The sequence below is a fragment of the Chinchilla lanigera genome, unplaced genomic scaffold, assembly GCF_000276665.1.
Source record: "Chinchilla lanigera isolate Chin_1 unplaced genomic scaffold, ChiLan1.0 scaffold00019, whole genome shotgun sequence".
NCBI classification, from domain to species: Eukaryota; Metazoa; Chordata; class Mammalia; order Rodentia; family Chinchillidae; genus Chinchilla; species Chinchilla lanigera.
The window spans coordinates 29,622,122-29,636,425 of record NW_004955420.1 but is presented as its reverse complement, the minus strand read 5'-3'; the positions used below and the strand labels follow the sequence as shown (position 1 = coordinate 29,636,425).

The following is a 14,304-nucleotide window of genomic DNA, read 5'->3' as shown; positions in this document are numbered from 1 at the left end:
CGCCTCGCACTCGCCGCCTCGCACTGCGCACACCACGCTCATCAGGCTGCCGAGCACGGACGGACCTGGAGACCGACGCTGCCGCACGCGGTCACTCGGAAGGAGGCAGCAGGTGTTAGACGGCAGGTGTTAGCAGAGGTGCTGAAGCCCAGGCAGGGCACGTTCTGTGTCGCTGTTCAAGCAGGCAAATTTAAAAACCTACTGTGGGATGCCACCCCACCCTCGCCAGTACCCAGTGCCCAAGCTGCAAAATGTACCCAGCACCCTTGCCCAGGCACTGCCACAGACCTGTGGCCCATGCACAAGTGTGACCGGGTATCCTGCCTGTCCAGGCCAGGGGTTTCTTGCCAATCCCAGTGAATAGTGTGCCAGGCTGTCTGGGCCCGGTCCTCACAGGAAGTTCTTGACTGATGCTATAAGTAGCCACAGTCTGTCCAGCTTGTGTTGCTCTAACAGAACACCTGAAACTGGACAATTTCCAAGGAACAGAGAGCTCCTTCTGGTAGTTCTGGAGGCTGGCAAGGCCAAGGTCGAGGGGTCATATCTAGAGGGGGCTTCTCACTGCGTCGTCCCTGGGTGGGCGCTGGAGGTCGGGAGAGTGAAGGGCTGACTCAGCAGGGGTCCAGTCTTGCTGCAGCTCCATCACTTATAGGACACAGCGTTGGCCCGTTGATGGGCAGAGCCCCGTGGCCTGCTCTCCTCCTGAAGTTCCTGCTCTGGATGCTGTCCTGTTAGGAGTTAAACCAGGAGGGGCCACTATTTGCCACTCTACAGAGTTCCGCCCAGTGACTGTTTATGAGACACCACAGGGCAACAGAATCTAGTAAGTCAGGGATGGCCCAGAAGACTGCCATGCCGTCCCACCTCTGATTCTGTGGCTCAAAATACCCGATTTGCTTGGAATAAACTCCAGCAGGCTTGATGCAGTTTATGATTCAACATCCAAGGAGTTTTAAAATGCTGTTACCACTGGGATTTACAGTGTGGTGTGCCAGGAAGCAAAACTCGTACAGCTGAAACAATACTGTGCATGAGGTTGCACACTGAGTCCAGTGCAGCTCTCAACATTCTCAGGGTGAAGGACAGTGGAGGGTGAAGAAAGAAAGACAGGAGTCATAAAACAGAAAGCCAAGGTCAGGTGGAGCCCTCTTTCCAGATTTTAGAGGAAGAACTGCTCAACCACTGCAGCACATTTATTTATACATTCAGCAGGTTGATGTCACGTGACACCCCTCTGCCTAGCAACCTGTTTGCTTGGCTCACCTCGGGCTGTGTTGTCAGAGCTAGAGCAGCTTGTTCACATGACTCACCTCGGGCACTCTTTGTTCTCAGGACTGGCCTTGCTTCAGCCCATGTGTGATTGATCTCTACCTTTTTTGATCCCCCAAGAATTTCCTTCCTGGATGTTTCATCCCATTTAATTCAGTGTTTCTGAAATATTGATATAACTTAGTCAATTGGAGGCCATTTGTTGTTCACAAATGTCACAGCTGTTGATAACTTAGCTCATTTTCTGCCCTAAAACTAAGGGACTGGACCCCTTTTCCCTTCTAGAGAAAACATCTCAGTGCTGCCCCCTGAAAATATTGTCATCAACCAAGTACACACATACATCTATGATTTTCCTATGCAGAATTAGTAGATAACCTGAGGTCATGTCCTCTTCCAATACTGGATTCAACCTCCCTTAATTAGCAAAAATACTGATAAAATATAAGGTTTAACATTAAAAGGGAAATATTTCCCATGTACGCAGTATCTGGATTAAGGTCTAGCGTTAACAACTGTAATTCTCTCTGGTGTCTGTGTTATTACTGAGAGCATTTGGTTCACCCTTGGCTTATAACTGCAGGAATTATTCTTCCTGTGTCCCTGGGAGTCGCGCTGTGCTGTGGGCAGGTGGGGGTGGGGTCTCTCAGGTTAAAGCCCCGAGGCAAACTGGCCCAGAGCTACCCCTCTTCTCCGAGTCAGTGTGGCCCTCACACCTCTGGCACCCAGTTAGAAGTAGGGTAAGGTGACTGGGTCTTGAATATTTCTCACCCTCTGGAGTTTGTCCAACGAAGCTTGACAAGCAGAACTGCAGCACGTTCCTCAGGCGCTGTCCTATAAACCTGGCACATCTGTGCTCATCACAGTTTCTTGCTTCAGTTATTTTCTTTGTGACTGAAATCCTGCTGTTAATGCTTTCAGCAAGGTGAAGAGCAGCAGATGCTATACTTTCCTCACGTTTGAATGGTAGTCTAACGGGACACAGTTCTTTTCTGAAAAGACCACATCATGTTGAAGGTATCATTCTATTATTATTATTTTCCTTATCATTATTATTTCTGGCATCAAATGTTGTAATAGGAACTCTGTCATTCTAATTTTTCCCGTTGGAAATCTAACTTTTCTCACTGGTCGGTTTTAAAACATAGATATACCCTCTTGCGTACATGGTTATTTGTTACCACTAACCAATAAAAGAAATGGAGTACAAAATCCTGAATTACAGTGGAGAAAATGAAGAAAACAAAGCAGTCTGGCAGAAAGCAGGAGAAAACAAAAAGCATGATGAGCAAAAAGCACAAGATACACAGTAAAAATAAATCCAGATATATTCGTAATCTCAGTATGCATTATTTAAATTTCCACAGTATAGCAATTCTCATGTTGCATAAAAGTAAGAAATTCCCATTTGTGGTACTTAACAGATTCCCCATCTGAAACATAGTGACCCAAGTATTGAAAGGGAAGCACGTGAAGGACACACAAGGCTCACACCACCACATTCAAGCAGTGACGAGTGTGGACCATGAATGCTAGACAAGTGGACTGCAAGGCAGAAGGAGTCGTTAGGGGTGCAGAGGCTGCAAGGGTCACTCGGTGTCTAACATATGCGAACCTGCTGCACCTTACTGAGAGTGTAAGGGTCGCCAGACTTGAATGGCCCGGACCAGCCCAGTGTCTTGTTCTCATCAGGAGAGGATACACATTCTTCTCAGACATACACACAGGACTTTCTGAAAGCTGGTCGGTGCCTCAGCTGCAGTGAAAGTCTCAATACCAAAGAATTTGTTTCTTGTAGACTCTCTTCTCTGATCAAAATGTAAGTGAATAAAATAAAATTGAATAACAAAAATCATGGAAAGTTTAAACTGAAGAACTATAAAACATGTAAGACTGCATGGCAGTAAAAATGCTCCAACCCAAGCCTGTAGTGTACAGCAAAAGTGATGTGTGGAATTTTGTTGCCTTAGATGCACACACTGGAAAACAGTAAAAGAAAATGATCTGTACTTTTACATTTTTACTTTGTAAAATTAAAATAAAAAGAATGGGGCAGATTCAAGGTCAATGGAAGGAAGAAATAATAATGGTAACACCGGACTTTGCTGCAGTGGGAAAACAAATAAACCATGTTTATAATAATCCAGCTAATTAAAAGCTCATTCATCCTCAGACGAATAATGAAATCCGCTAAACTCACTGACCAAAGAGTACAAATCTTAGAGAACACATTCAGAGATGAGAGGAGAGGTAGTTCCAGGAATAGCAATCACCTAAAAATCATGAGGGAAACCCAGGACCTGCTTTATGCCAACACGTGAAAAGCTGAACAGAGCTAGACATTTGTAACTGTCAGAATCAAAGTGGAGCATATAACACCAACCCCTATGAAAGCAAGAAGGAAGCGGGGGAGAGAGAGCAGACAGGGTGCCCCAGGAGAGGACGGGGCGGCTGCAGTCCAGTCCGCTGGTCGCCTGTGTCCTGCCAGGCCACTGGGCAGGCTTGGCCGACTCCATGTGCAGCCGCTGTCTTCGACGGTCAGGGTTCGGGGTTTCCCCTGGTCAGGCCAGGCGGCCCGGAGGGAGAAGTGAGGGGCCAGCCCAGGCGGGGGCCGTGCGGGCTTGTCTGTGGAGCTGAGCGCCCTCACCGCCTCCACTGCTGGCCGCGCTGGGCTGGGATGGGCAGTGTCCATCCCCACCTGCTGTGTGCACCCCCTGCTTCAGAACTCGGGGAGGGTTGTCCAGCTCAGGGAGCAGGTGGGCGCCCACCACCACCACGAAGACTGGTGTTTCTTCGGAGCCTGGCCTGGGTGTGTTGGCCACCTTCATTGGAGTAACTATTCTCCATACGCTTCCTACTTTTCCAAGTCTTGCCTGACACTGAAAGACCAGGAAGAGGAGGAGGAGTCTGCAAAGGAACAGGAGGAAGGACAGGAGTCCTGGCTGCCCGGAGAGGGGAAGAGACAACAGTCAAGCGCAGGGGCTGGGAAGTCCCCTGGCTTTAGCAACAAGGAGTGAGCAGAGTTTGGCTTCCTTGAAGGAAAGGAGCGAAGGCCAGTGAGTGAGGACAGGCCTAGACTGGCCGTGGGCTAAAATTCTAACTGCCAGGCCAGGGCTGTGGCAGCGGCACTCGAGGGGGTGCAGGATGGGGGAAGTCCTTGTTGTATTTTCCCGTCCTCCCTCCACCCCCTTCCTTCCTTCCTCACCTCCCTTCCTTTCCTTCCTTATTTCCTTGTTTCCTTCCTTCCTTGTTTCCTTCCTTGTTTCCTTCTTTCTTCCCTCCCTCCTTCCTCCCTTCCTCCCTTTCTTTTAAATGGAAGCTGCACTGGTTTCCTCAGACTACTGTCACAAATTACCACAAAGAGGTGCCTGAAAACGTCAGAAGTGCGGTTGCTCTGGAAGCAGAGTCTCAGTGCGGGTGTTGAAGGACCAGGCCCCTTCCCAGCTCGGGGAGCCATTCCACACCACCTTCTTGGCTCTCGGTGGCTGCTGGCACACCATGGTGTCCCTTACCCATGGCCATGGCACACCTGTCTCTGCCCCACTCTTTTCCACGTGTCTCTTGAACAACACTTGTCACTGCACGTAGAGCCAGCTCAGGGCGGTTTCATCTCGAGACCCTGAACGTAGTTAACATCTCCAAAGACCAGATTCCCAAATGCGACCCACTGACAGATCCCAGGAGCAGGGTATGGAGCCCCCCTCTGGAGCCCCAGTGAGTGTGTACAAAACTAATGTGTGGCACAGGGCTCCCCAAAAAATGACAGAGCCTGGGGCCCTGAAACAGACGGTCAGACTCAACTACAGAGACATCAAACCGCTCTCAGTGGTCAGAAACAGCGTAAGCATAGAAAGACAGGCTACAGTGGGGGAGAAAACGTTTGCCTCATACATCAGACATATCCAGCATGAACTGAATAGTTGCAGGCTAGGTACAGGAAAGCCACGGCAGTAAGTCATCGCTGCAGGAGAATACTGGCACCATCGATAGGAGAGCAGTAATGACAGCACAGCCGTAGTAAAAATCACAACAGTAGCAGAAAAAAATTTCTGTTATTTTTTGTCTGCCCCATTTTTTTTTTTTTTCTGATAGGATAAATAACCCAAACTTGCCCGTTCCCAGTAGCCTGTTTACTTTTGGTTGGTGATTCCCAAGTCCCCTGCCCGTGTGGGGTCTGTCGAGCTCTCGGGGACCTCAGCCCTGCGCACCTCAGGCTTGCATCCAGGGTGGTGGCATGACCCTGTGCAGCGCCCCGTCCCCTGGAACTTGCCCAGCTCACCTGGACTTGGAAGCGGTCTAAGCCCCAGGGCACCCGTCTTGGAATTTAGTTAAGCAGGGCAGTGTGAGATGCCCAGCAGGGCTGAGGAGGATTTGGGTTTTATCACAAGTAATCTCCTGCTCCTTTCCAAAGGCGTAATTGAGTGGAAGGATTTGGTGTTCCAGGCTGAGCTTGGCTTTCTGGTACTGAGCATCTCCGTGTGGACTCTGAGATGTAAGCGGCAGGTTTCATGCTTTCCTTGGATGAAGAGGCCCAGGAGCACACAACCGACCGGCCAGGCTCCCCTCTGGGCCCTCTGTCGGCCTTGGGCTTCCTAGGCTTCGTGGTTCTGGGCGATCCCACAAGGCCCGGGGGCTGTGGGTATGGGCAGGGGCTGGGGCTCAGGCCTGGGGGCTGTGGGTATGGGCAGGGCATGGGGCTCAGGCCTGGTGGCTGTGGGTATGGGCAGGGGCTGGGGCTCAGGCCTGGGGGCTGTGGGTATGGGCAGGGGCTGGGGTTCAGCCCTGTCCTGATGTGCTTTTCTCTTCTCGCCCTCTGGGTCCCAGCGAGATGAAGCAGAAGCTGGAGGAGGAAGGCAGCAAGTGCAGCATCCTCGCCAAGCATCAGAACTTCGTGGAGCACTGCTGCATGCGCTGCTGCGCACCCTTCACCTTCCTGGTCAACACCCGGCGCCGCTGTGGGGACTGCAAGTTCAATGTCTGCAAGGGCTGCAGCTCCTTCCTGAAGCGTGAGAAGGCCTGGGTCTGCTGTGTGTGCCAGCAAGCCAGGTGAGCGGTTGAGCGTCAGATGGGGCGGCGGCTGACGTCAGGGCTGAGGATGCCTGTGGACCTTCGTGAGGGCCCTGGCTGTGCACAGGGAGTGGAGGCTCAGGTGGGGTTGGGAGTACAGAAGCAGCAATGCTTGTGCTCATCTGCCACTCACATTCCTCATCAGCCTCCTCCTCACTCCTCCCACCACGCTGGAGCTCAGGGAGTGTGCAGTCCACAGGAAGCTCGGAGGGAGTGGGGCAGACTGCCGAGGACCCAGCTGGGGAAGTAGGGGTGCGTGTGGGACTCGCCGTACTGGTCTGTGGGACACACGGCCCCGAGGCTGGAGACAGCAAAACAGTCAGGAAAGGCTACAGGGAGTCGTGGCTGTGAGGGCTGCTGGCCACCCTGTGGAGGATATGGCAGCAAGCAGCACCTCCTCTCGCAGACCGCAGAGCATTTCTGGGAGAGGTCAGAGCCTGGAAACCCAAGCACTGGTTAAGCGAGTGTCTGGCGTGTTTGTTCTTTGGGATTCTTAAAGCTCTGCTGATCCTGGCACCTGGAGAGTGCAGGGGGTTCGTGTCTGTCTTTGTCGGTGGAGTTGTGTAACAGCGAGCTGGCCCAAGGCATGGCCTGAGGGCACACACACTCTGGCCTGTCCCCCTATACTGCCTCCTCCGTGCTGCTTCTGGTTCAAGTCCTGTAACCCCTTGGATCAGGGCAGCGGCCAGAAAGCTCTTGGGGCTCCCAGGAACCAGACTTCAAGCTCCACAGAGCAAAGCCGCTTGGAGGCACCATCAGCAGGCCCTAGTTTGTTGTGCACCCAGCATCCAGGGCTGGCGCTGCCCTGTCCTGGCCCAACTGGTACCTCGAGGAGCCTGTCTGAGCCTCCGGTGGCCGCTCAGCCAGAGGGAAACCCTGCAACGAGGGCCGGGGTGTGTGTCTGGAGGGATGGCTGCAGTGTTCTCTGCTGCTCTGCAAAGCTGGGCAAGGTCAGGCGCTAAGACATGAAGGTCGAGGCTGGAGGACCAGCACAGGCTCGACGCAGACCTCAGGCGTGGGAATCTGAGCTTTGAGCCCGGTCCTGGTAACTGAGTTTGTCTGCTTTCAGGCTTCCCCTGAGGTTTGCTCCAGCTACACTCAGCTGACGTGTGGAGGGTGGGGTTTTGCTCCTGGTTGGGGTCCTGCAGGGCTGGGACAGGCCAGCGGGCGACAGGGTTAGGATGTGGAGGTAGTGAAGGAAGCTGAGACAGAGGGGGCAAGGGCTGGCCTGAGGAAAGTGCGAGGTCAATTAACAGAGCCCGGTGAAGCTGAGCAGGCATCCCCACGGGGCCCTGACAGAGCGAGCCAGGGAGGGGACAGGCTGTGTCGGGAAGGTGGCTGAACCGCGGCAGTGATCTCAGCGCAGATCGCTATGTGGAGACCGCGGGAACGGAGGTCGTCCAGGCCCGGAAGCCAAGGACACAAAGCCAGTGCATAGGGACCCTGAAACCCGGTGGAGAGTGAGCCCAGCCGCCCAGGTTCCCTCGAGTGAGGAGAGACCCAGAGGGCCAGGAGGAGGTGGGGGGAGGGGGCGAGCTGGCGCGACTGAACATCGCACTGCTGTACCGGCTGGCAGGCGAGTCTCACACAGCACTGGCTCAGGCATCTGCCCGGCACCACCGGGCGCTGCGGGCCTCCACCACCCATGGAGGACGCTGCAGCCAGTGCTCCTCATGCAGCCCGGATCCTGGGTATGGAGGCTCAGCGGCGGACGGGACGAGCGGTGCTCATGGCAGCAGGAGGCATGGTGCAGGGAAGGGGCTGCCCTGAGAGCACAGAAGGCCACCGAGTCCTTCTGGGACCCTCGGGGTTTCGAGAAGAAGGGCAGAACCCAAAGGGGGACAGAACCACGTGGGGCAGTTAAGGTGGGAGTCCGGGTGTGGTCCTCCAGGGGCTGTGAAGTGGTGAAATCATAAGCTCTAGCAGTTGTGCAGATACCTGTTCCTTGCTGTGCTTCCACATTCACCCGCAAACACAGGAGTACACAGTATATTTTAAAATGTTCTCCTTATTTCTCTTCTCCACGGGAGAGAAAAGTCTCCCAGCTTACTAAGCGATGAGTCGCAGGAAAGCACACAGTAGCAGCTTGGGAGCGGGCAGGCTGCCATGAGGGCAAGGAAACGACAGCAGTGTGTGGGCGGTGCCCACCCCCCTCAGGATCTCCCGGCAGGGCAGGCAGAGCCTCTCCTCAGCAGCCGGGTCCCCTGACTGCAACCTCTGCCCTCCAGTGCGTGCCAGATTGTCTCAAGCAATCTCCAGAGAGTGGAAAATAAGCTGCTGGGGTGGCAGCAGGTGGCTGCTGAGGCTACACTTCAAGCCTCCATTTCACCTTTCTCTGTGAGGAGGCTGGAGGCTCAGCCAGTCCTGCCTCTGCACGTCACCTTTCACGGCAGCGCCTGCGTCTCAGCAGGGGCACAGCAAAGCAGGAGCCGTTCCTATACCCATGCTGAGGAGACGGCTGGAACGCACCCCGTGTTTCCAGGAAGGTGGGGGCTTCTGGGGAGCCCGCGTGTCCAGCTCAGACTGAGCCCCCAGAGTCACGCAGGGGAGAGACGGGGAAGTTTGCCGTTCTGCTTTTGGATCGTGTCTCCCGGTCGTGTCTGCCGGGGCCTTGGGATCCTCACAGCTGAAACCAAAAGTGATGGAGAAATTGGCTCTACTCGCTGGTCCTCCGTCCGTTTCACCTCAGTCACAGGAACTTGTCTAGGAAGGAGTCTGAGAGGTGTGTGGTGTATTTTTGATCCTTGACGTTTCTCCAGGGCTCAGTTAGTCAGAAGCACTGGGGCGGAGCCTCAGACGGGAGACTCGGGGGCTGACAGGCTTGGGGCACGTGGCTCACATCCATGCAGAACCAGGTGAGCGACCCTTCCATGTCACACATCCCTCACGTGGAGTATTTAAGGAATATGTTTACTGAGTCAAGTGTGGAGAATTTCAAAGAAGTAACTTTTAAAAACTGCTCAATTTTGTGAAGCAGAACAGTAGTTTACTACAGGTTCCTTAGCTCTGAGTACAAGCTTTTCACAGACACCGTGGAGAGTCTGCTGCTATCCACAGTGGGCAGTGGCTCGTCTGCCCTCATCAAGGTGAGCTCCGCCTGCCTGTCCTTGCTTAGGAGGCATTTGCTTCAGACTTCAGTCCTTCAGGCTTTCTTCCCACATATGCATATTCTAGAAATGTCGATTCTGCGACTGTCACATTTGTGTGTGCACGCGTGTGTGATCAGTGGAATGGTTGACTGCACTTCTCAGCGGCCACGCTGAGTCCTGTCTCACTCTTCGCGGCCCACAGTGCATTCCCCTTCCGTATGTAAATTCACCCACTTTGCTGCCTTGGTTTCGTTCCTCCCTGTTTATTCAGTGGCTCCCCTGTGCATATGTGTTTTGAGATACTCTGGGCCATGATCCATTGTAACAATAAAAATTCTTGTCACAAAAATTCGGGCGCTTGGAGTTGGGAGTGATAATACACAGCAGCAGGAGTGACCGGCTACCGGGACCGAGACCCCGAGGGGTCTGCAGGGCTCCTGTGAGTCAGTCCCTGGAGGAGAAGTACAGGCCTGCAGAGCGTCGAGGGGCTCCTAGAGCAGGGCAGTCTGCAACGTCAGCGTTCTTGTCTTCATCTCGGTGAAAAGGAGGGTAGGGTGCTCTGTCTGATTATTCTGTTCAGTAAAACCCTTTTAAGAATTTTTTTAAAAAACTCTTTTTAATGGCTGCAGCTGTAATTGTAATCATGTGGTAACTCCCCATCAGACTTTTGTGTGTTTTGCATTCAAATGCATTTCTGTTGTCTGATTAGGAATTTTAGCTTTGGGAGATTAACAAACATCAGATGAATATGATAGAATGAATGATGAATGACTGACTTTGGAAGCTATCTAGAAAACAGAAAATTACTGAGTCATTCCTTTGTCATTTTTTTATCACATACAAATATATCTTCCTGACAATTTATTGACTAGATTCATTCAAACATTATAAACAAGGACAGGCGCTGATTGCATTTTAAAGAAGCAAATGCAGAGTGAGCCCAGCCGGTGCATATCAGCCATTATCTTTTCCAGTTGAGTTGGTTCAAGAATTACAGTCCTCCTTTTCTTGGGAACAAATTGACTTTCTAATTTGTTGCTTCACTGTGAAAATTGTTCTCTCTGATTTTTGTCATTTTGTGCTTTTACCTTTAACAGAGTGTTTTCTGAGAGTGTTGTCCTGGAAAGAGAAAAGTTTACCCTTAGAGCTGACATCAAAACTCCCATTGTGCCTATGGCGTTTACTCTGGATTCCCCAGCAAGCCGAGGGCCCCATTTGTTTCCTCTTAGACTCAGACAGCCTTCAGCTCTACCTGCTCTCTCATTGCTTGGTATTCACACAGCCGCATGGTTCATAGATATGCACAACATCTGATTGGGCATACACTCCACAGTGAGTTTCAGGAACACCCCCAAAATGTTTGTAATATCCCTGAAGAAGGTACACCATTAAATTATGAGTGCCGCGAGCTAAGAACTTTCACAAGTTAACAAATAAATGGGAAATACTGAAACTCACTAGAAATCAGAGGAAGAGAGATTTTGCTTCAAGTAGATTTTTTCTCATTAAATTAATGATTTTTTAAAACTCACTCTCCTTGGTGCTGCCAGGCCAGAGTGAAGAAAGGGCACCTCTCTGTGGCTGGCAGAGGCTAACGGCAGAGCCTTCTGATGAGAGCTGGTCACAGACCCAGCTCTTGGACCCGTGATTCTATTGCGGAGAACCTACAACTAGCAACATAACGGTGTTTTTAAATGCTGCATGAAAATGAATTGCAGTGAATTATTTCTAACATAAAAGCACAAATGCCCAACAGTAGGTTGTGGAAGTGAATTAGGGTGCAGTCAGCCGATGGAGCACGGCGAGGCCTGTGCGGTGATGCCTGTGGCTCACGAGCACAGGGGAAAGGGTAGATCCTGCAGTGCAGTGAGCACAGGTGGTGAGATCACTGAAAAAGGGAAAGCAGAAAAATAAGGCGGAGGAAACACGAGTCAGTGCTGTGAGGCGCGGCTGCGCCCGCTGAGGTGAGTCTGCCCGCTGCTGGCCCACCCTGCGCATTTTGCGCTTGTGACCTCCACAGTCTCAGGAGCTGGGGACGGGACCGGGTAGAGCAAGTAGGACACCCACGTGCCCCTGCCTGGCCTGGAGAGGGGCTGCAAGGGGAGACGAAGGAGCTGCTCATCCCATGTGGCAGCCCAGCCATGACACTGCAGCCAGGGGACAGCATGTGACGTGGACATCCAAGAGGCATCGTCCTCCAGGGAGGACATAGGTGTGGGCCGTGGGAAGGGCACTGGCCCAGGAGCTGTGAGCGAGTCTGGCTGCCCTGGCAGGGAGGAGGATACAGCCCAGGTACTTTGCAGCTGGACCAGGAGCAGTGCCGGGGAGGAGGGCACTTGGGGCCTCCCTGGACCCCAGGGAGCAGCGAGGAGCCACTTTGCAGGTGGAGCCTTTATCCAGGCCAGGGCACAGTGGCAGCACCTTTGGCACTTCAGATGACCTAGATGTGTGTGTTTACCCACAGGCTGGGGGCTGGAGGGACCCAGGGTGCAGTGTGCTCGAGCAGCCATTGGCCTGGGCAGCACAGGGAGGAAGGAAACAGACATGGAAAACTTGAGGATGGACGCCCCCGTGAGCAGGTGGTCCCACAGCACCAACAAGGCCACCTGCCCCTCTCTGGGAATGTGATCCTGGGTAGAACAATGTGCCCAGCAGGGCAGTTGCGTCTGAGTGCCCCAGAGACAGGTGATGGGACATTGACCGTGACTTTAGGTGACTGAGACCTTCATCCTACCCATGAGTCTTTGGTCCCAGGCGTTTCCCTCAACTCTTCAAGAACCAGGCCCTTCCACTAAAGTCTTTTCATAGCTCTTCTCCAGTGCGCCTTTCCACTGCTGCTAACAGGACCTAAGACTCAGCTGATCCAGGAGAGATTATGGAACCAGACCTGAAGAGTAATGTTTTAATGAACATGGTAGAGCGGTGGTGGCCACCCTCGTCTGGACTCAGATGAAGATGTGGTTTCTGACATGTTGTCTAACCTTACACACTTAATTTAAATGTTATGCCTTGAAACTGGAAGATCCAGTTGACAATTAAGTGGCACCTTCAAGAAAAAGAATTCATCACTTCCACATTTTCTAAAATCCCCTGTGCACAACAGACAGGGTTTCCACTACATCATGACTTAGGTGTCTCAGCAAAGAGAAGAGAACAGTGGTGGGGACCCAATGGGGTGCAGGAGTAAGTGATGTGTGTGATGGCTAATTGTGACCTGTCCACTTAACATGAGTCACAGCCGCCTTGCAAACAAGTAAGCTCTGGGTGTGTCTGTGGATGATTGACAGGCCACAAACTGAGGAGGGAAGACCCGCCCTGGATGGGGGTGGTACCAACCAATAGGCTTGTAGCCTGGATGGAATAAAAAGGGAAAGAAAGAGGAAGTGTCCTTTCTTTGGGAGGAGCTCCATGTTGCCTCTGGATGTTGGTCTCCAGTTTCCTCAGCCTTCCAGCAGACCTGCACAGAAGACTCCACAGTGAGCTCCAAGCCTTTGACCACAGGCTGCACCTGGATCCTCTGGCTCTTTAGAGCAAAGAGAGGCACATTGTGTTCTTCTGCCTCTGATCCCGCAGACAGCTACCGGGACTTCTCCATCGCTAACCCTGTGATCCCACTGAATAACAGCGTGTGTAATTACATGCACATGTCATATTGCTTCTGTTCCTCTGAGGAACCCTAACGGATATGGTGTGTGAGAGCCAGGGGAGTGCAAGTGTGTCACAGTGACCATGCCACTGCACAGGTGCACCTCAGCTCAGCACTCCCAGGCTCTGGTTCAACAGGGCCCTGTAACCAGTGCCCGCTCATCTGGCTCCACCTGGCCTTAGTGCTAATGTCAGGCACTGGCTTTGGCTCTGCCTCCAGGGTCTGTCTTTTCATTTTTGAGAAGCAACCAAAGAGACCACTGATGAGAGAGCTCCATTGTGAGCAGCAGGGACTTCTCTTCAAGTTTCATAGGTCATACAGATAATTCTAATGGAAATGTTTCCACATTTTTAGCTTTCCTAAGTGTCCTTTTCAACACTGATCTGGCTGAGAAAGTAAATGTGTGCCTCCCTATTCGGAAGCATCCTTCTCTCCCTTTAGGAAAACAGGCTTAACCCATCCCAAATCTCATGGAAACCCAATGTCCGAAGACAGAAACCTCCAGAGAGTTAGTGTTGGTGCAAGAAAGCAGCAAACTCTCAGAACCAGAAAATTACTTCTCTTGTATGTCAGGCAATTTCTAATTCTTGGCTTTCAGAAAAATTGAAGGAGGACCTAAGTGACCACTAAAAATACTGGGTCACAGTATTTTTACATGTATGCTATGGGATATTTTTACATGCTGTGAGATTTTTACATGTAAGTCAGACAGCATTCAAAATTTAAAAACTTTGCTATATGAAAAAAATACTTTGATTTCCTTCTACGGGAACAAGCTTCCTCAGGGCTTACATTTTTAAAAGAAAAATAAAACCAATGCTGAACACCGTGGCACTCAGATAATAAATAATACTCTTTTGGGCACAAAGCAACTGATGAAAAAGCCAGCTCATTACAAGATGTATCTGCAATAAAAAGACATGTTTATATTTTTTTACTACAAAAATATATATTTTGTACTCATCAAAGTTTTAAACATTTACGTTTTTTATCAAATGCTCCATAATGATCAGAATTTATAATTCAATCTGAGACAAATATTCTGATAGTCTGAGACTTATGGTGGAAAATTTTTTATTAAATTTAATTTATTACACATATTCCTGTGAAAAATGAATGGTAGCAGCATGGTAAATACAAGACTTAACCATAAAAATATACCACTACACTAAAATTCTGCAAGGGAAGTAGAATGGGAGGAGAAAGCAAGCCCTCATGCTCCGACTGTTAGGG

General features: G+C 51.3%; 1 protein-coding gene across 2 annotated transcripts in view; it reads left to right on the top strand.

Moving 5' to 3' along the window:
• The window catches only part of Myrip (myosin VIIA and Rab interacting protein), a 155,168-nt gene that overhangs the window by 61,221 nt on the left and 79,643 nt on the right, over positions 1–14,304 (top strand). For both annotated transcript variants that reach the window (XM_005383581.2, XM_013513586.1), the window contains exon 3: positions 6,094–6,315. In XM_005383581.2, the coding sequence (XP_005383638.1) occupies positions 6,094–6,315 (222 nt within the window). The remainder of the gene's footprint in view (positions 1–6,093; positions 6,316–14,304) is intronic.